The 15,908-nt window shown below is 36.4% G+C and overlaps 1 protein-coding gene across 2 annotated transcripts in view; it reads left to right on the forward strand.

Moving 5' to 3' along the window:
- Positions 1-446: 446 nt before the first annotated feature.
- Positions 447-15,908, forward strand: part of LOC124356600 (protein bark beetle) — a 131,666-nt gene continuing 116,204 nt past the window's right edge. The window contains exon 1 of one of the 2 annotated variants that reach the window (XM_046807698.1): positions 447-1,326. In XM_046807698.1, the coding sequence (XP_046663654.1) occupies positions 946-1,326 (381 nt within the window). In that variant the 5' untranslated portion in view covers positions 447-945. The remainder of the gene's footprint in view (positions 1,327-15,908) is intronic. The other variant, XM_046807699.1, reaches the window with a different exon arrangement.

Below are 15,908 nucleotides of genomic sequence, written 5' to 3' on the forward strand. Positions count from 1 at the left end.
TGAACTGTAATTCAATAACTAATTATGTTTTAACTAAAGATTTAGTTGGTTAAAATATATCATAAACTATGTAAAAAAAAAGTAATTAAGACTTAAACAATAGTAATATTTACGATTCGAAAGTACAGTAATTTTAATATTAAGACTAAATACTTACAAAATAAAATAACATTATTTTTCATAGTGATGTGTATACGGTATTAGAAAGTTTTCTACTTGAATTGTTTATTGGAAGCAAAAAGGGAGTTTCTGTAATTTCGTTTAAATTCATACGAAATTCAAAGCCGATATCGTAAAGCATTCGCATGTCATTCGTAGCGAATCAGCTGATCAACAATTAACTTCAGCTGGCAAAAGTCGCGGACTGAACTCACAGCTGACTGTTCGTTGACTTTGTTGTGTAGGCGGAACAGCACAGGTGAGCGGCAAAGTGTTACCTGTGCGTGACGTAGCTCGGTATCACGTGACTCACATCACCTCGCAACTCGTTTTGTTTTACTTTCAGCCGAGAAACGGTCGCTGGTCGTTGGGAGGTGGCCGAGCGTAGTTAGGTGGGAGAGAACGCCAAGGTAGAGTGGAAGGGGCATTGTTTCGAAACACGGTCGTGCTGTGAACGTTCGTTTTCTGTTTTGTTGTGTTGTTTTCGTGAATTATTCCCTTTCTGGTATCCAACTGCTGTGTGTTATGAATGGTAAATTGCCAGTGCGAGTTTTGTTTTTCAGTGAAGTGAAATGCAGCCCACAAGTGGAAAGTTATCTAGTTTAAATCTACTTTTGAACAGGTAGACTGCTCTCGCAGGCAGGAATGCTCACCCAGTCCAGTATGAGAAATTGTTGTTGTAAGGAAACGAAAACTTTCAAAGTCTGATTCACCTTTTTTTCTCAGTGTACAACTTTTCGATTCTACTCTGCAAGTCATTACGCAAGGATAAAAAGCGCCAATAAAATGGGTCTTATTGGCAACCAAGTGGACGATACAAATCTAATGGCGTGTCGTAGAAGAAATAAATTTCTGGAGCGCCGCTGGAGGACGTTAAGTGTTTTTTATTTTTTGTGCGTGTGTATGTGCGTTTGTGAAGTGAAAGGTGACTTTTATAACGATAACATGAATCGATTCCAATATTCGACCGACCCACCGGGCAGTGGTACAGAGTTGACTAACGGCGTAATAAACAAAAAACAAAAACTGGAGAAATCCTTGAGTCCATTCATAGTGAGGGATGACATTATCATTGAGCGGGAGGGCGAGCTGACCATTGACCCTGGAGTGGAGATCAGATTCGCACCTATGGTGGGGATCACTGTCAGAGGAGTTCTTATGGCCAAGGTAAAATAATTAATTACAACCATTTAAATAATTTAATTCATAAGATCAGACAAGGATGGAAAGAGTGATAGCAACATTTACTATCCTCTGAACATTAGCATTGTGTCAAAGATTTTATGTGAAATAAACCAAAACTGACAAACCCATATTACCATTGGATACCTTAAGGAAGGTATTTAATACTTTCAAGTCTTCCCCCAATTGTTAGGACATTAAATGAAACCCCTCCCCCCATTTTTGTACCTAATGAAAGATCTCTCGTTTTTTCTATACATCCTACACGAATCAAATATAAATCAGTTTTTGTTTTTTTTCTAAGCACCGATACCCACGGATTTGAGGAAATTAACAACCCTCTAAAATATCAGATTTAACTTGAATATTTTCTGCTATAATAAACTACAAGATACTAATACTACAGTATTGGAACTATCCATAGAGGGATATCGTAACTTTCTGAATTCATAAAGATATTCAGAAGTGATCCTAGGATTAATTTCAAACAGTATAATTACATAATAACTACTAAATAGTCTGTGTTTTTCAACTAATATATTGTTGTATTTCTCAATGTATTATGATATTTTAGTACAATTTGTATACATACCCATTTACATGACAGAAAGTTTGCAATTTGAATTGAACCATAATTCCTTAAACACTGTACTGTGCGAAAGTCGACTGCATTACTCAAAACTGTTGTTGTCTGAAAGGCATTATCACAAAGATAATAAAGTGGCATTAGTCACAGAACACAAACTATACTCTCCATGTTAGAATGATATGAAGTAATAATAGACTATTTAAAGACTAGTTTGATTTGTCTTCAGTTTTCTCACTGATTTCAAATTTTCTGTACGTTATAGAAAGATATTCAGAAGTGATCCTAGGATTAATTTTAAACAGTATAATTAATTATATTATAATAACTACTAAATAGTCTGTTTATTGCAACTACTATATTGTTCAGAACTAAGGTAAGTAATCGTAATGGGAAGAAACTTTATAAGGAGAGGTAATGCTATGCGACCCACCCCACCTGGGTCCCTCTACACCCATATTAGTGTCTGGCCTCCTGACTTTCATTTTTTGTGCTCCCCTCATCTTTTCACCGGGTGAATTGGCTCCCTCCCCCTCCCCTACCTGATGACTCCTTTGGAACTGTTGCTATTCCTTTGTTCAGGCTGTCCATTGTCAAGACAGGTAGGATAGGCGTCCATGGGTGAAAAGGAAGCAAAGCCACCCACACCTGTAACACATTGGGGACTTTGTAATTGTAACTAGGGTTGTTGCAAGTACTGTATACACTATTTCTGTATAAGGTTACTGTTTCTGTGTACGGTTCATTAACATTTTAAGTTAAGAAGAATTGTTGCCTAGTATAAATACACGTATTTACATTTAATTATTTTAATCCGTGAGTAAGATTAAATTGAAGAAGTATATTACTAGAGTAATAACAATAATTTTATACATGAAAAGACGTACGATCCACTCTGGTTAAAAAAAAAAACATTTAAACTCTGCATTATGAACAATATTTACAACAATAATTAGTTTCAACTATATCCCTATTTTTAATAATCAATTACTTGAGATATGTGACTACCAAAGCTAATCTTGATTTCCTTAATGGCAATTGCGGATGTGTAAATTTCCGTTCAAAAATATATAGATTGTAATCAACTTGCCTTATCTTTAAATAGCTTCTTAAAGTTAATATAGAATTATTTTACTTAGAACGAGTTTTTTGTATTCGTAATTAATTGTAATATTCGTTTCTTTATTACACTGATGATAATTATTTTGTTTCCATAAAGTATAAGGACAAGTTTAGATGTATATTCAGCATTAAAACACTAGTACATTTTAAAATTAATTATATTTTAGATACCAGTAAGTATTTTTCTTAAATTTGAAAAGAAGCCCATCAAGTTATAAGTTACACGTGTATTTTGCTACTTGGCAAACAAGTAATACAGGCATTATAAGATTAACAATTCGATATTTTATTAAATTTCAAAGTTAGGTAGCATTCGGGAAAACCCGTATCATGATATTGTTAGTGCAGTATAAATCAAGCGAAGCTACAGCACAACACTAGGGACATTTAAACGCCATAAACTGCAGCCCGGAAGTATGTGGTGTGTGGCCGTGGAAGGTATTGATTGTTGAACTTCCGGCCAGGAACACGCTATGTCCAGCTGTTAGTCTGGACGTTATCGTTCTACCACAGAGTATCTCATCCACAATATTTCCCTGCTCTGAGCTGAGCCAAACAAGTAGCGTCTAGCCGTTATCGTTCTACACACCACTGAGCTCATCCACACTATTTCCCTGCTCTGAGCTGAGCTAAACAAGTAGCGTCTAGCCGTTATCGTTCTACCACTATCATCCACTATTTCCCTGCTCTGAGCTGAGCCAAACAAGTAGCGTCTAGCCGTTATCGTTCTACCACTATCATCACAGTATTTCCCTGCTCTGAGCTGAGCCAAACAAGTAGCGTCTAGCCGTTATCGTTCTACCACTATCATCCACTATTTCCCTGCTCTGAGCTGAGCTAAACAAGTAGCGTCTAGCCGTTATCGTTCTACACAATTTCCCTGCTCTGAGCTGAGCCAAACAAATAACGTCTAGCCGTTATCGTTCTACACAATTTCCCTGCTCTGAGCTGAGCTAAACAAATAACGTCTAGCCGTTATCGTTCTACCACTATCATCCACTATTTCCCTGCTCTGAGCTGAGCTAAACAAGTAGCGTCTAGCCGTTATCGTTCTACCACTATCATCCACTATTTCCCTGCTCTGAGCTGAGCCAAACAAAGTAGCGTCTAGCCGTTATCGTTCTACCACTATCATCCAATTTCCCTGCTCTGAGCTGAGCCAAACAAAGTAGCGTCTAGCCGTTATCGTTCTACCACTATCATCCACAATTTCCCTGCTCTGAGCTGAGCCAAACAAGTAGCGTCTAGCCGTTATCGTTCTACCACTATCATCCACAATTTCCCTGCTCTGAGCTGAGCCAAACAAGTAGCGTCTAGCCGTTATCGTTCTACCACTATCATCCAGTATTTCCCTGCTCTGAGCTGAGCTAAACAAGTAGCGTCTAGCCGTTATCGTTCTACCACTATCATCCACTATTTCCCTGCTCTGAGCTGAGCCAAACAAATAACGTCTAGCCGTTATCGTTCTACATCCAATTTCCCTGCTCTGAGCTGAGCTAAACAAATAGCGTCTAGCCGTTATCGTTTCTACACAATTTCCCTGCTCTGAGCTGAGCTAAACAAATAATATCTAGCCGTTATCGTTCTACACAAGTATTTCCCTGCTCTGAGCTGAGCTAAACAAGTAGCGTCTAGCCGTTATCGTTTCTACATCCAATTTCCCTGCTCTGAGCTGAGCTAAACAAATAATATCTAGCCGTTATCGTTCTACACAATTTCCCTGCTCTGAGCTGAGCTAAACAAATAACGTCTAGCCGTTATCGTTCTACACAACTGAGCTAGCAACACATATCTGAGCTGAGCTAAACCACTATCTGTTTATCATCACACATCGTTTTCCCTGCTCTGAGCTGAGCCAAACAAGTAGCGTCTAGCCGTTATCGTTCTACACAAACCTGCACTGCTCTGAGCTGAGCTAAACAAATAATGTCTAGCCGTTATCGTTCTATCACACAATTTCCCTGCTCTGAGCTGAGCCAAACAAGTAACGTCTAGCCGTTATCGTTCTACACAATTTCCCTGCTCTGAGCTGAGCTAAACAAATAATTCTAGCCGTTATCGTTCTACACAATTTCCCTGCTCTGAGCTGAGCTAAACAAATAATATCTAGCCGTTATCGTTCTATCGTTCTAAACCAGTTATCGTTCACATCAGTATTTCCCTGCTCTGAGCTGAGCCAAACAAAGTAACGTCTAGCCGTTATCGTTCTACCACTATCATCCACTATTTCCCTGCTCTGAGCTGAGCCAAACAAATAACGTCTAGCCGTTATCGTTCTACCACTATCATCCAGTATTTCCCTGCTCTGAGCTGAGCCAAACAAATAACGTCTAGCCGTTATCGTTCTACCACTATCATCCACTATTTCCCTGCTCTGAGCTGAGCCAAACAAATAGCGTCTAGCCGTTATCGTTCTACACAATTTCCCTGCTCTGAGCTGAGCTAAACAAATAATATCTAGCCGTTATCGTTCTACACAAGATTCCCTGCTCTGAGCTGAAAAAACTATTATCTAGCCGTTATCGTTCTACACAATTTCCCTGCTCTGAGCTGAGCCAAACAAATAACGTCTAGCCGTTATCGTTCTACACAATTTCCCTGCTCTGAGCTGAGCCAAACAAATAACGTCTAGCCGTTATCGTTCTACACAATTTCCCTGCACTGAGCTGAGCTAAACAAGTTAAGTTAATTATAAGGTTGGCCGTGTCCAAAACTAATTTGAAACTGTCTCTGGACTAACCTACTTCACTCTATTCTCCATTTTGTTCAGCAACCCACTCCAGTTTTACTATCACAATCGATTAGAAGAAGTTGTAGTGAAAATTATTTGAAAGAAGTTCTATTGATAACGTACTCGTACAAATAAATGAATGATGAATAAAATTTGACAGAAACAAGTCAAATTAGAATTATAGTTTGTAAAGAATAAGATAGTCAGTCATTAGTTGGCTTCAAGTCATGAACTTCAGTTTTGTTCAACTGGCATATTGATGAATGATTTCTCATCTTGTAAGTACTGTACCTCTAACTATCGTCCTGATACTCATAGGGCTAAAATATTAAAATTCATGGCGTAGAGTTTGGACAGAAAACGCGTTTAGAAACGGACAGTAATTTTTAGTTTATGCCACAAATTGCACTCTATAGGGGAAAGCCACGATCCACGACAAGAACGTAGCCAGGAAACATTTTGGGGGGTCCATACAACTTATATTTTACTGGTAGTGGACAGAGAGTAAGACCCCATTTTGTTCCTTAAAAAGTTTTTGACCCTTTTATTTGTTGAGAACGATCTTTCAGCAGTACATGTCAGTAATACTGAATTATTTAAATAATAATAATCATGTAATAAATAATTAATTGAAAAAATTGTGATCTGGACCCCTTGGACCCCCTCGCTGGATACGCCCTTGATCCACGATGAATTCAATGTGCCAAGTCTTAGCGAGAGAGACAGGGCTATACTTACTATTATTATAACAGTAACCTAGATGAATTTACAAATCGCGTATATTGTTAGCACTTGTATAGGCATCACACATAAGCTGTTTGGATGTTACATATTCGGCATATCCCTGTTTAGGATTAGATTCTCGAAGGAGCCAAATCTGAGATGATTTGTGTGAAATTGGAAGTAGGTATAGAGAAGTTGGAGCTATGGAGTTGACCTCTAGTTGTGATCCACGCTCCGACCATTTTATTTAGAATTACTGTCAACGCGATCATACTATTCATTGCAATAAGTGCGTGGCCCAAAATACATTATGTCTTAGTTGTATGTTTGTTTTGGGTTTTGTATTCTATGAATAATTGTCGAACCATACAGCTCACACATAATTCGTTATGTAGGCATCAATGTGTTATTCGCGTTGAAAATGCTTGACTTGTGGATTCATAAATATCTAGGAAATGTGATGGTATGCTCATTAGATTTGGTGTTACTCATCTGATGATAATATAGGATGGTCTAATCTCTGGATCCGCCTTATCGCTAGAGATGACAGTTGCTGGATGTGACCTTGTTCTGATTGGCAATCAACTTGTGATACAGACCTAGGCTTCGTCATCCTTATCGCAGTCAATTCAACAAGAAATCTAGAATTCCTTGATGTGATACGGCGTTCATTTGGAGATTGAAAAACTATGCTCCGTTATCATTATTGTGATGTTGCGTTTTCCCTGTTGGATACCATTATTTTTATCTATCATATAACCTAGGCTTCGTCATCCTTATCGCAGTCAATTCAACAAGAAATTTAGAATTCCTTGATGTGAAACGGCACTCATTTGGAGATTGAAAAAAATATGTTCCGTTATCATGATTGTGATGTTGCGTTTTCCCCTGTTAGATGCCATTATTTTTTTATCTATCATAAACGTGTAAATATCTTCGGTTAACATTTTATAGTACTGTACTAAAGTTCTGCCTCGTGGTGTGTTGTCTATTTATTGGCAAGTCATTTATAATGTCGTTTCTTTGTAATAAATTTTAAACAAACAGTTGTGAAACACTAAGACATGATATAGGTTGTGTTAGCATTCATAGTCAGCTATCCAGCAAAATCGTAACATATTACAAAACTGTAGAATTACATTGTTGTAGATCAATAGAAACAATTTGGACAGTCTATGTTTTTGTGTTGCAAGTTTTATTAAACGGGACGATTCTAACATATTAAAGCAATAATAAAATAGTTTGTTCCAACATTGATATGACTTCAGGAAGTGGTAAACGATGACTAAACCCCGATGACAGAGACCACAGAGAGAAACTGGACAGAGGAAATCACTTATCACAGAGAGGAAAACACGTTCCTTCAAGGACAAAGCAAGAAAGTTGCGTGGCGCGGACTTTGTTGGTGTTTGGAATGACATTCACCTCAGGATTTACTCCTGCCAGGGTACTGTACAGGTCCTTGATCTGACCATCAGCCTGCTGCCGGCTCGAATCGTTCATTGTCAACGGCAAGAAACTCCCGATGACAAAGTGGCGACGTTTTCTTTCATTTCCCACGTCATCATCTCTTTGTCCGGACACTTTTTTTGTGTTGATAACAAGAAGATTTTGTTGTCTCGATAAGTTCCCAGTTTTTCAACAAACTCTGATTGCTGGGAAATGTTTGGAAGTATACATCGGTAAGGTCGTCCAGCTAAACCTAAAGTAAGGTGTTTGTCGAACCTATAAAACAATTACAAACTTAACCTATAAAACAATTACAAACTTAACCTATAAAACAATTACAAACTTAACATATAAAACAATTACAAACTTAACCTATAAAACAGTTACAAACTTATAACTGTCTGCCTTCTGTCGGATAGTCAAGTAAAAGAGGAAATCTGTCAGATGGTTCTTTCATTCTACGACTTGTCCATAAGTATTTTTCTCTTTTGTAATTAGTAAAAAAAAAATTATGGTTGCCTGTAAAGTCGGTTTTACGGGCGAAGATTTTACGTGACAACGTCTTTTTCTCGGTAGAATATTTATTGCTATGAATATTATTAAATTGCACAATAGGAACAAGGAATTGAATGAAAATAAGAATTGCACAAATTTTAACTATAGAAATATATTTTGTTTACTAAAACATTGTACATAATTTGAAATTAATTAAAATTTGTTATTGTAAATGGTAAAGTTGAATAAAACATTTACTAAAATTGGAATTTGAAATTCTTGCTAAACACAGTTAAATTCTAACTTGGTGATTGGTCGGTTTAGTTAGTTTGTTTGGTCGCACTGTTATGACAGGTTAGAGGTTATAATTTGTTATTTTAAATGTTTGACTAGCAATACGCGCTGTTTCTTCTCAATCGACTGAATTACGATTGATTGCAGAGTGATTTAAACTAATAATTTACTTAACACTATCAACATTTGTCAATAGTATGACATAACCTATAAACTCAGTTTCTCAACTTTTGTGTCAATCTAACAATTAATCAATCAATCAATCATAGTTTACGATAATGAAATATCAGTGTACAATTATTTACCTTTCTGTCGGATAGTCAAGTAAAAGAGGAAATCTGTCAGATTGTTCTTTCATTCTACGACTTTTCATAAGTATTTTTCTCTTTTGTAATTAGTAAAAAAAAACTGCCCTTCATAGTGACCAGTACATTTCTCTACGTGCAACTCAAATTGTACCTTTCCCTTAAAGATTAATTATGTATGGTAACGTTTCACTTCATAATCTATAACAGTTTTATATAGAACATACTCAGTTGTGCTAGAGGACAAACTGAGATCCAGCAGAATAGCTTCTTTTGACATGTATTAGTAACGTAGCTAAGATGGGAAGGGTTGAATCAATGAGAATGTTTAGCTTAAGTTCACATTCCGACAAAGAGAATACCTCTTCGCCTAGATTACAGTATATTTTGTAGTCTGGGTGTCTCTGACGTCGAAACGAGTCTGAGAGTTCATTATGAGCTTCTTCGTCGCCGACTTGTTTTTGGATCTCTTCAGACGAACGTAACTCCAGATTCCAGGAGTGAAGTCTGTGACAGCGTCAGATTCCAGACGCTGCACTAAGGGAAACATGAACTCAACAAACTCGCGTACTAATACTTAAAGTGTTATTTTATTGCTGCTTCGTAAATATTTTAGAACAGGCTCTATTTGTTGTGGTTAATTGGAATTAGATTTACTTATAATAGGACTAGCTGTGGTCAGGTTACTTATATACTTTGGCGAGGATCCTTCTCGCCTAATAATGAATAATGCCTTAGAAGTTTCCCAAAGCTCGTGCATTGTAAAACCTACCTGTAAAAACCCCCAATGGGAACTAGTAATGGGTTAGACTTATAAAGTAAGTATAGAATTGTAATGCCATCGGTTTATCGTGAACTATTCAATCGGGCTTACTCAATCTTTAAATCTAGTACTGTTGGTACATTTGGAGAGTTATCAAACAAACTACCCCCTCCCTCCCCCCGCCCACAACAAACGTTATCTAGACCAGTACAGCCTCTTATCAGTCCTGTACACGTGTTTGAGGGAGTTTGACTCACACGGTCTCTTATCGCTAATCACCTGTGCTGATAACACAGGCAAGTGTACCTTATCAACAGTGCGTGAGCACATAAACTGTCCCAGCCCTTTCTATAATATATTATTTTGTATGATACTGTTATGAATATGCTTCTGTGACTACAAAATAATTGTTTTCATATTTATATGTTAGGATTTTATTGATAACTTATATGATTGAACTATTAAGGATCCTTTACTTAATTTATAAACAAATAATCTAATAATTAACGGAATTTTATTTTTGTGGCCTTTTGTTTTCTAAGAACACATCATCAGACCCACATAACTGAAATAAAAGTGGTTGAAGTAATAATACAAACAATTTAGTTCTTAACAAGGAACTAAATGTCTGAAGTATCAACAAGAAGAAAGATCGGCCATGGCAAAAACATGCACTTCAAACTGGACACTGCTTTTCACAAGTAAAATTATTAAAAGAAACCCAAAATAAAAAATTCCTCGATGCTTACGAAACTATTTTTATACAGAAGAAACAAAATGATTTAGTAAATAATGAACCTGGGCCTTTCCAAAATTCACCGTTACTGCTTTTGATCTAATTAAATATTAATTTTTACATATACAGTAGACATACTTCCTGTCTTTAAAATTTCATGTTATTTCATTTTCATTTAAAATCACGTGTTTTTGTTTAAGTACTAAATCGTTTGTATTATTACTTTAACCACTTTTATTTCAGTTATGTGGGTCTGAAGATGTGTTTCTTGAACATGAAAGGCCTCACAAAAATAAAATTCAATAGTTATTGGAGAGTTTTTGTTAATAAATTAGGAATTATATTCTTATAAGAAGAAGCTGGTAGAATGTATGGATCCTTTATTGGCACATTACAGAGAATATTGTATTGTCAATATTGTGGTCCGTATTTATTACATATATATTGAATTAAACATTTAAGTACTTAATCAATTAATAAAATAAATAATAAAGAAATAAAAGGTACATTTATTTAATTTTGGGCTTGAAATAACTACAGCAAACGTAAACAAGATTCTTCGAACTCAGTCTTCCAATCCGTAGGGAAATCCAAACACCAGTTAATTCTATTTGATAAATTCCGATGTGATCGAAGTTGTTTTGATTTCCTTTTCAATCAGTGGATGGCTTCCGGATCTAATTAAGTGATCAAAAGACATTTTATGTCAAATTTATTTCTACCTGAAACATATCCTGGAATTAAATAACGACATAATAAAATTTAAATGTGTACTTTCTCATGTTACTAACCTTAAAATTAATTCTATTACATTGTAATTTTATGTGTCAGCGTCACAAAACTACAGTGTTTTTATATTGCCCAACAGTTGCTGAATTAACAGCGTAAAATTAGAAGAGACTTCTTATTCTTTATAATTGACTGTCAAACTACTGTAGGGGCAAGGGCGAGGGTTCGATTCCAGGAGAGGTAAATGAAATCTTCAAATGGTTTGAACAGCTTTCCCTTGTAATAGTTTGGTATAACTGATTAAATTAGCTCTGGCAAAGGAAATTCCTTTAAAAAGACAACAAAGTTAGTATAAAACGTATCATTGCGGGTTTTCTTGTGTGAATTGTAGTGGCAAATAATGTAATATGCCTTGTTCTACAAATAAAGCATTATTAAAAAATAAACAGATAATCTGAAATTGTCCAAACTTACTAATTTCACCTATAATAATTATAAATCACCCAATTAAAAAATGTTACAGTTGAAAACTATTGGTTCTTGTAGCTGAGCCCAAAAATGGTATTGATGAGTATTCATTAACAAGATTAGTTTATGGGAGGAAGAGACGAATTCTTCGGTGTATCTCGAAGCTGAAGCAGTGATCCGATTAATCGATGGTCAGAGCAGACAATCGTCCTCAGAGAAAGACGCTGTTTTCACGCCATCAGGTGAACGACCCTCCTGACATTCGGTCTCGTCCCATGCTCATCCGTCAACTCAGACAAGGTTGTTTGTTGTTGCTCTCTTCTCTTTGTTCGTTGTCCTTGTCCTTCTATCTCCTTATCTCCAGCCTTCTCCCCCTCCTTGTTCCTGCAGCGCACTCCATTTAAGTCAGTCACGTATCCTTTAACTTTTTTAAACCTTCTATTATTTGTTTGTTTGTTTGTTTGTTTTTTTTTTTGAGCGAACGATAACAAAGAATATATCACTAGATCTTAGTGCCAGATCTGACATCAATAATAAAGTTCGGTCTAAACACAAAGAAAGAATAAGTTGAAGGCCTTATGGAACGATATGGAGAGGACTGCAAGGACAACTGCAAGACTGTATATAGGAAGAGCAAGGAAAACAGACAAAGAGAAGAGACAACAGTAAACTAACAACCTTGTCTGAGTTGGATGAACATGAAATGAGCCCAAATGGTATACACGTTTAGGAGTGTGGAAGATTAAACTAGAAAGATTAACCTTCTGTACTTTTTGATTGTGTAATTTGATATAACTAAATATATGACACTTTTGTGTATACAATTAATTAGTAGTTGGCAGTAAGAACGTAGCCAGCAATGGGGTCCAAGGGTCCGGACCTCCCCCGAGTTTTCAATTTTTTTCAATTACTTTTTTAGTAAACGATTATTATTATTTTAATAATGCAGTATTACTGACATGTACTGCTGTAAGATCGTTCTCAACAAAGAAACGGGTCAAGAACCTTTTAAGGACAAAATAGGTTCTTACTCTGTGTCCACTACGAGAAAATATCATTCGACTGGATCCCCACCCTCCAATTTTTTCCTGGCTACGTACTTGGTTAACAGTAGTTTGTACTATGTTTTGAAAAGGCAATGGAGAGTAAATAATTACGAGTATCGTCGGTAGGTAAAATATTGTAAACACTGTTGTATAAGCGAGCCGCGTTCAATCAATATAGGCCTAGAGACTAATTTGGTTTGCGAGTCAGTGTTTGAATTATCGCATAGTAATTTGCAGACGTAATGGAGTGTAAACGGCATTTCTCAACCCACAGCGAGGTAAAATGGGGGGAAAAGTGACACAATATTAGATAACCGTGGAAAATGGAATCGAGGCGGGCGTGGCGATCCGAGGGGAACTGGAGCGTATAGGCTACCGAGACCGTAGCCTACAGCAGAACATAGCCTACAGCAAACATAGACTACAGCAAATCATAGGCTACAGAAACTGTAGCCTACGCCGCCGTGACGTGGACTGTCAGCTGGACAAGGAGGTCAGGTTTGGTGCACGAAGTCACGGGCGGAGAAAGGTTAGAGAATAGCGGCCTGGGAGACGGCGCGAGACGGTCAAGGGAAGCAGCCTGGCGCGAAAGAAACTGCAGGAAGTGAAGGTGGAGGCGGCTCCTCCCCTCATTTGTATTCATTTATATGACGAGACCATCGTTGAAATCAAGAGCGTAGCCAGGGAAAAATGGGGTGGAGTCAAGACAACTCATATTTCCTCAAAGTGGACAAAAAGTAGAGCCCAATTTTGTACCTTAAAAAGTTCTGGACCCGTTTCTTTGTTGAAAACGATCTTTCAGCAGTACATGTCAGTAATACTGAATTATTTTAATAATAATATTGTTCACTAAAAAGGTAATTGAAACAGTAAAAAATTTAGGGGATCCGGACCATTTGGACATAAAATCTTTGTGCACAATTCATTATTTTGCTTTTTAAATTTAAAAGTTAAACAAAATTTAAAATATTTCAAGGAAATGTTTCCTTGGGAAGCCCCCATTTTGGTCTTGATCCCCCATACAATTTTTCCTGGGTACGTCCTTGGCTACATCATGCTGTTAACTGCAATATGCAGTTGGTGTTCTATGTCTATACAGAGTTAATACAGAAGTATATCATATTTCCAATGAAGTTAAAACTTGCAAGTTAGAAAAATACACACCAGTCACGATCGTGCATGGCATCGTAGTTCTAAATCAGTACATGTTGTGACATGTGGGAACGACACGCACATGCAAATGAAGACTGAAAAGGTCATTTATGGTTCCAGACCAAGTGGTAACGATGAAATATGTCAGAAAATAACTTCCCTTACAATGCCAACTGGCGTTGGTTGTAGAGAACGTATAAAAACGTTTAAATGTACAACCACAGAGGAACTAAACTGTGTAATCCTTTGTGATAGATACCAATGGATTACCTATTTAGGTTGTGTATTTTCCGATCACGGGAAATAATCTTATCAATGTTTATAACCGAGGTTGACTGCTGAAGTAAACAATGACACCTCTCATTGATAAAAAGTGGATATTCTAGATATTACTAGTTTTATTCTCCACAAGAGCTTAAATGCAATTATTCAAGTTCAGATTAAAAAACGTGAAACCTTCTGTCATCGCATTAAAAAAATGGTGCAAAGTTGAATCTTATCTGAAGAGTAAAGAAATAAAAATTTGGACCATCTTAAAATCAGGTCCACAGAAAAACCTATATAAATAAGGAGAAGAATATTTTTCAATATGAAGGATAACCGAAGAAAAAAAACAGTTTTATCAAATAATTAATACATTAAAAAATTATTTTCCATTGAAAACGTTACATTTTCGTAACTTGAGTATGGTTTTAATTCGTCTTGGATGAAGATTTTATTATTTTTTCTGTTTCACGCAAGTTATCTTAAAGTAAAAGGCTATGACTATAACCTTTAATAAAATAAACCCAACCAATGATCGACGCACTAACATCTCTTTCCTTTACCTGGCCTCCATGGAGGTGTAAAAGATCATGTATAAATCGTTAGTCCAGGAACACAAAGGCTATTATCTAAAGAGCAATAATCTATTTTGTACTTAATTATAAACAGCTATATAGAACATAGACAAATTGGTTGAATTTCTTCACTTTCTCTTGGCCTGTACAAAGTTGCAATTGAGGACTAGCAAATAATTGCAGAAATAATTAGCAATGAGTCACCACATTGTCTGACATAGCAGATAAACAGCTGACTCCGGTTGTTGTGGAGTGGTGTGCCACTACCAAGATTCGCCGTGGAGGCCTACATTCTGGTGAACGGGTTAAGTTCTTGTCTACTCATCTCTAGATCTACAATTCGCCACATACAAACAGCGTACATTATCATATCTGTTACCGACGTGACGATAATTTACGAATTATTAATATCATTGTGGTTTTAATGGATCAATGTAATACTCAGGAACAATTGCTAGGGTTTGGTTTAATAGCCTATACATTGAATGTTTACCTGTTCATTACGATGCCATAATTCTTTCTATTACAAGCGTACAATTGCAGGGGCGTAGCCAGCGAGGGGGTCAAGGGGTCCGTAAGTTTTCAATTTTTTTCACTTACTTTCTGTAGTAAACAATTATTATTATCTAAATAATTCATTATTACTGACATGTACTGCTGAAAGATCGTTCTCAAAAAAGAAACAGGTCAAACAAATTTTTAAGGAACAAATTGGGGCCTTACTCTTTGTCCACTACCGGAAAATTTCAGTTGTCTGGACCCCCCCCCCCCAAAAAAAATCCCTTGCTACGGTCTTGCACAATTTTATAATAAAAATCTTGTAGGCCTATCTAGTAGTAGTGAAGTTAAATACTTATAGGCTGTATTACTTGTTTTACTGAATTACTAAAAAATATTTTGCTGTTTTGATCGTTTATTTAAAATATCGCTATGTATACACATACGCTATTGGATTCTGGGGATTTTCTAGTGAAATTATAAGGGTATTTATATTCCAAAAAAGAATTGTTTGCATTATGTCTCTGCAGCGAGTAATCGTGCTCACTGTAAGCCCTTTTTTCAGCAACTGAATCTCCTCACTCTTCCAAGTATCTATATACTGTACTTGAAGTTTTGACTTTCTTCAAAA

The sequence above is a fragment of the Homalodisca vitripennis genome, chromosome 3 (assembly GCF_021130785.1).
Source record: "Homalodisca vitripennis isolate AUS2020 chromosome 3, UT_GWSS_2.1, whole genome shotgun sequence".
Classification (NCBI taxonomy): domain Eukaryota; kingdom Metazoa; phylum Arthropoda; class Insecta; order Hemiptera; family Cicadellidae; genus Homalodisca; species Homalodisca vitripennis.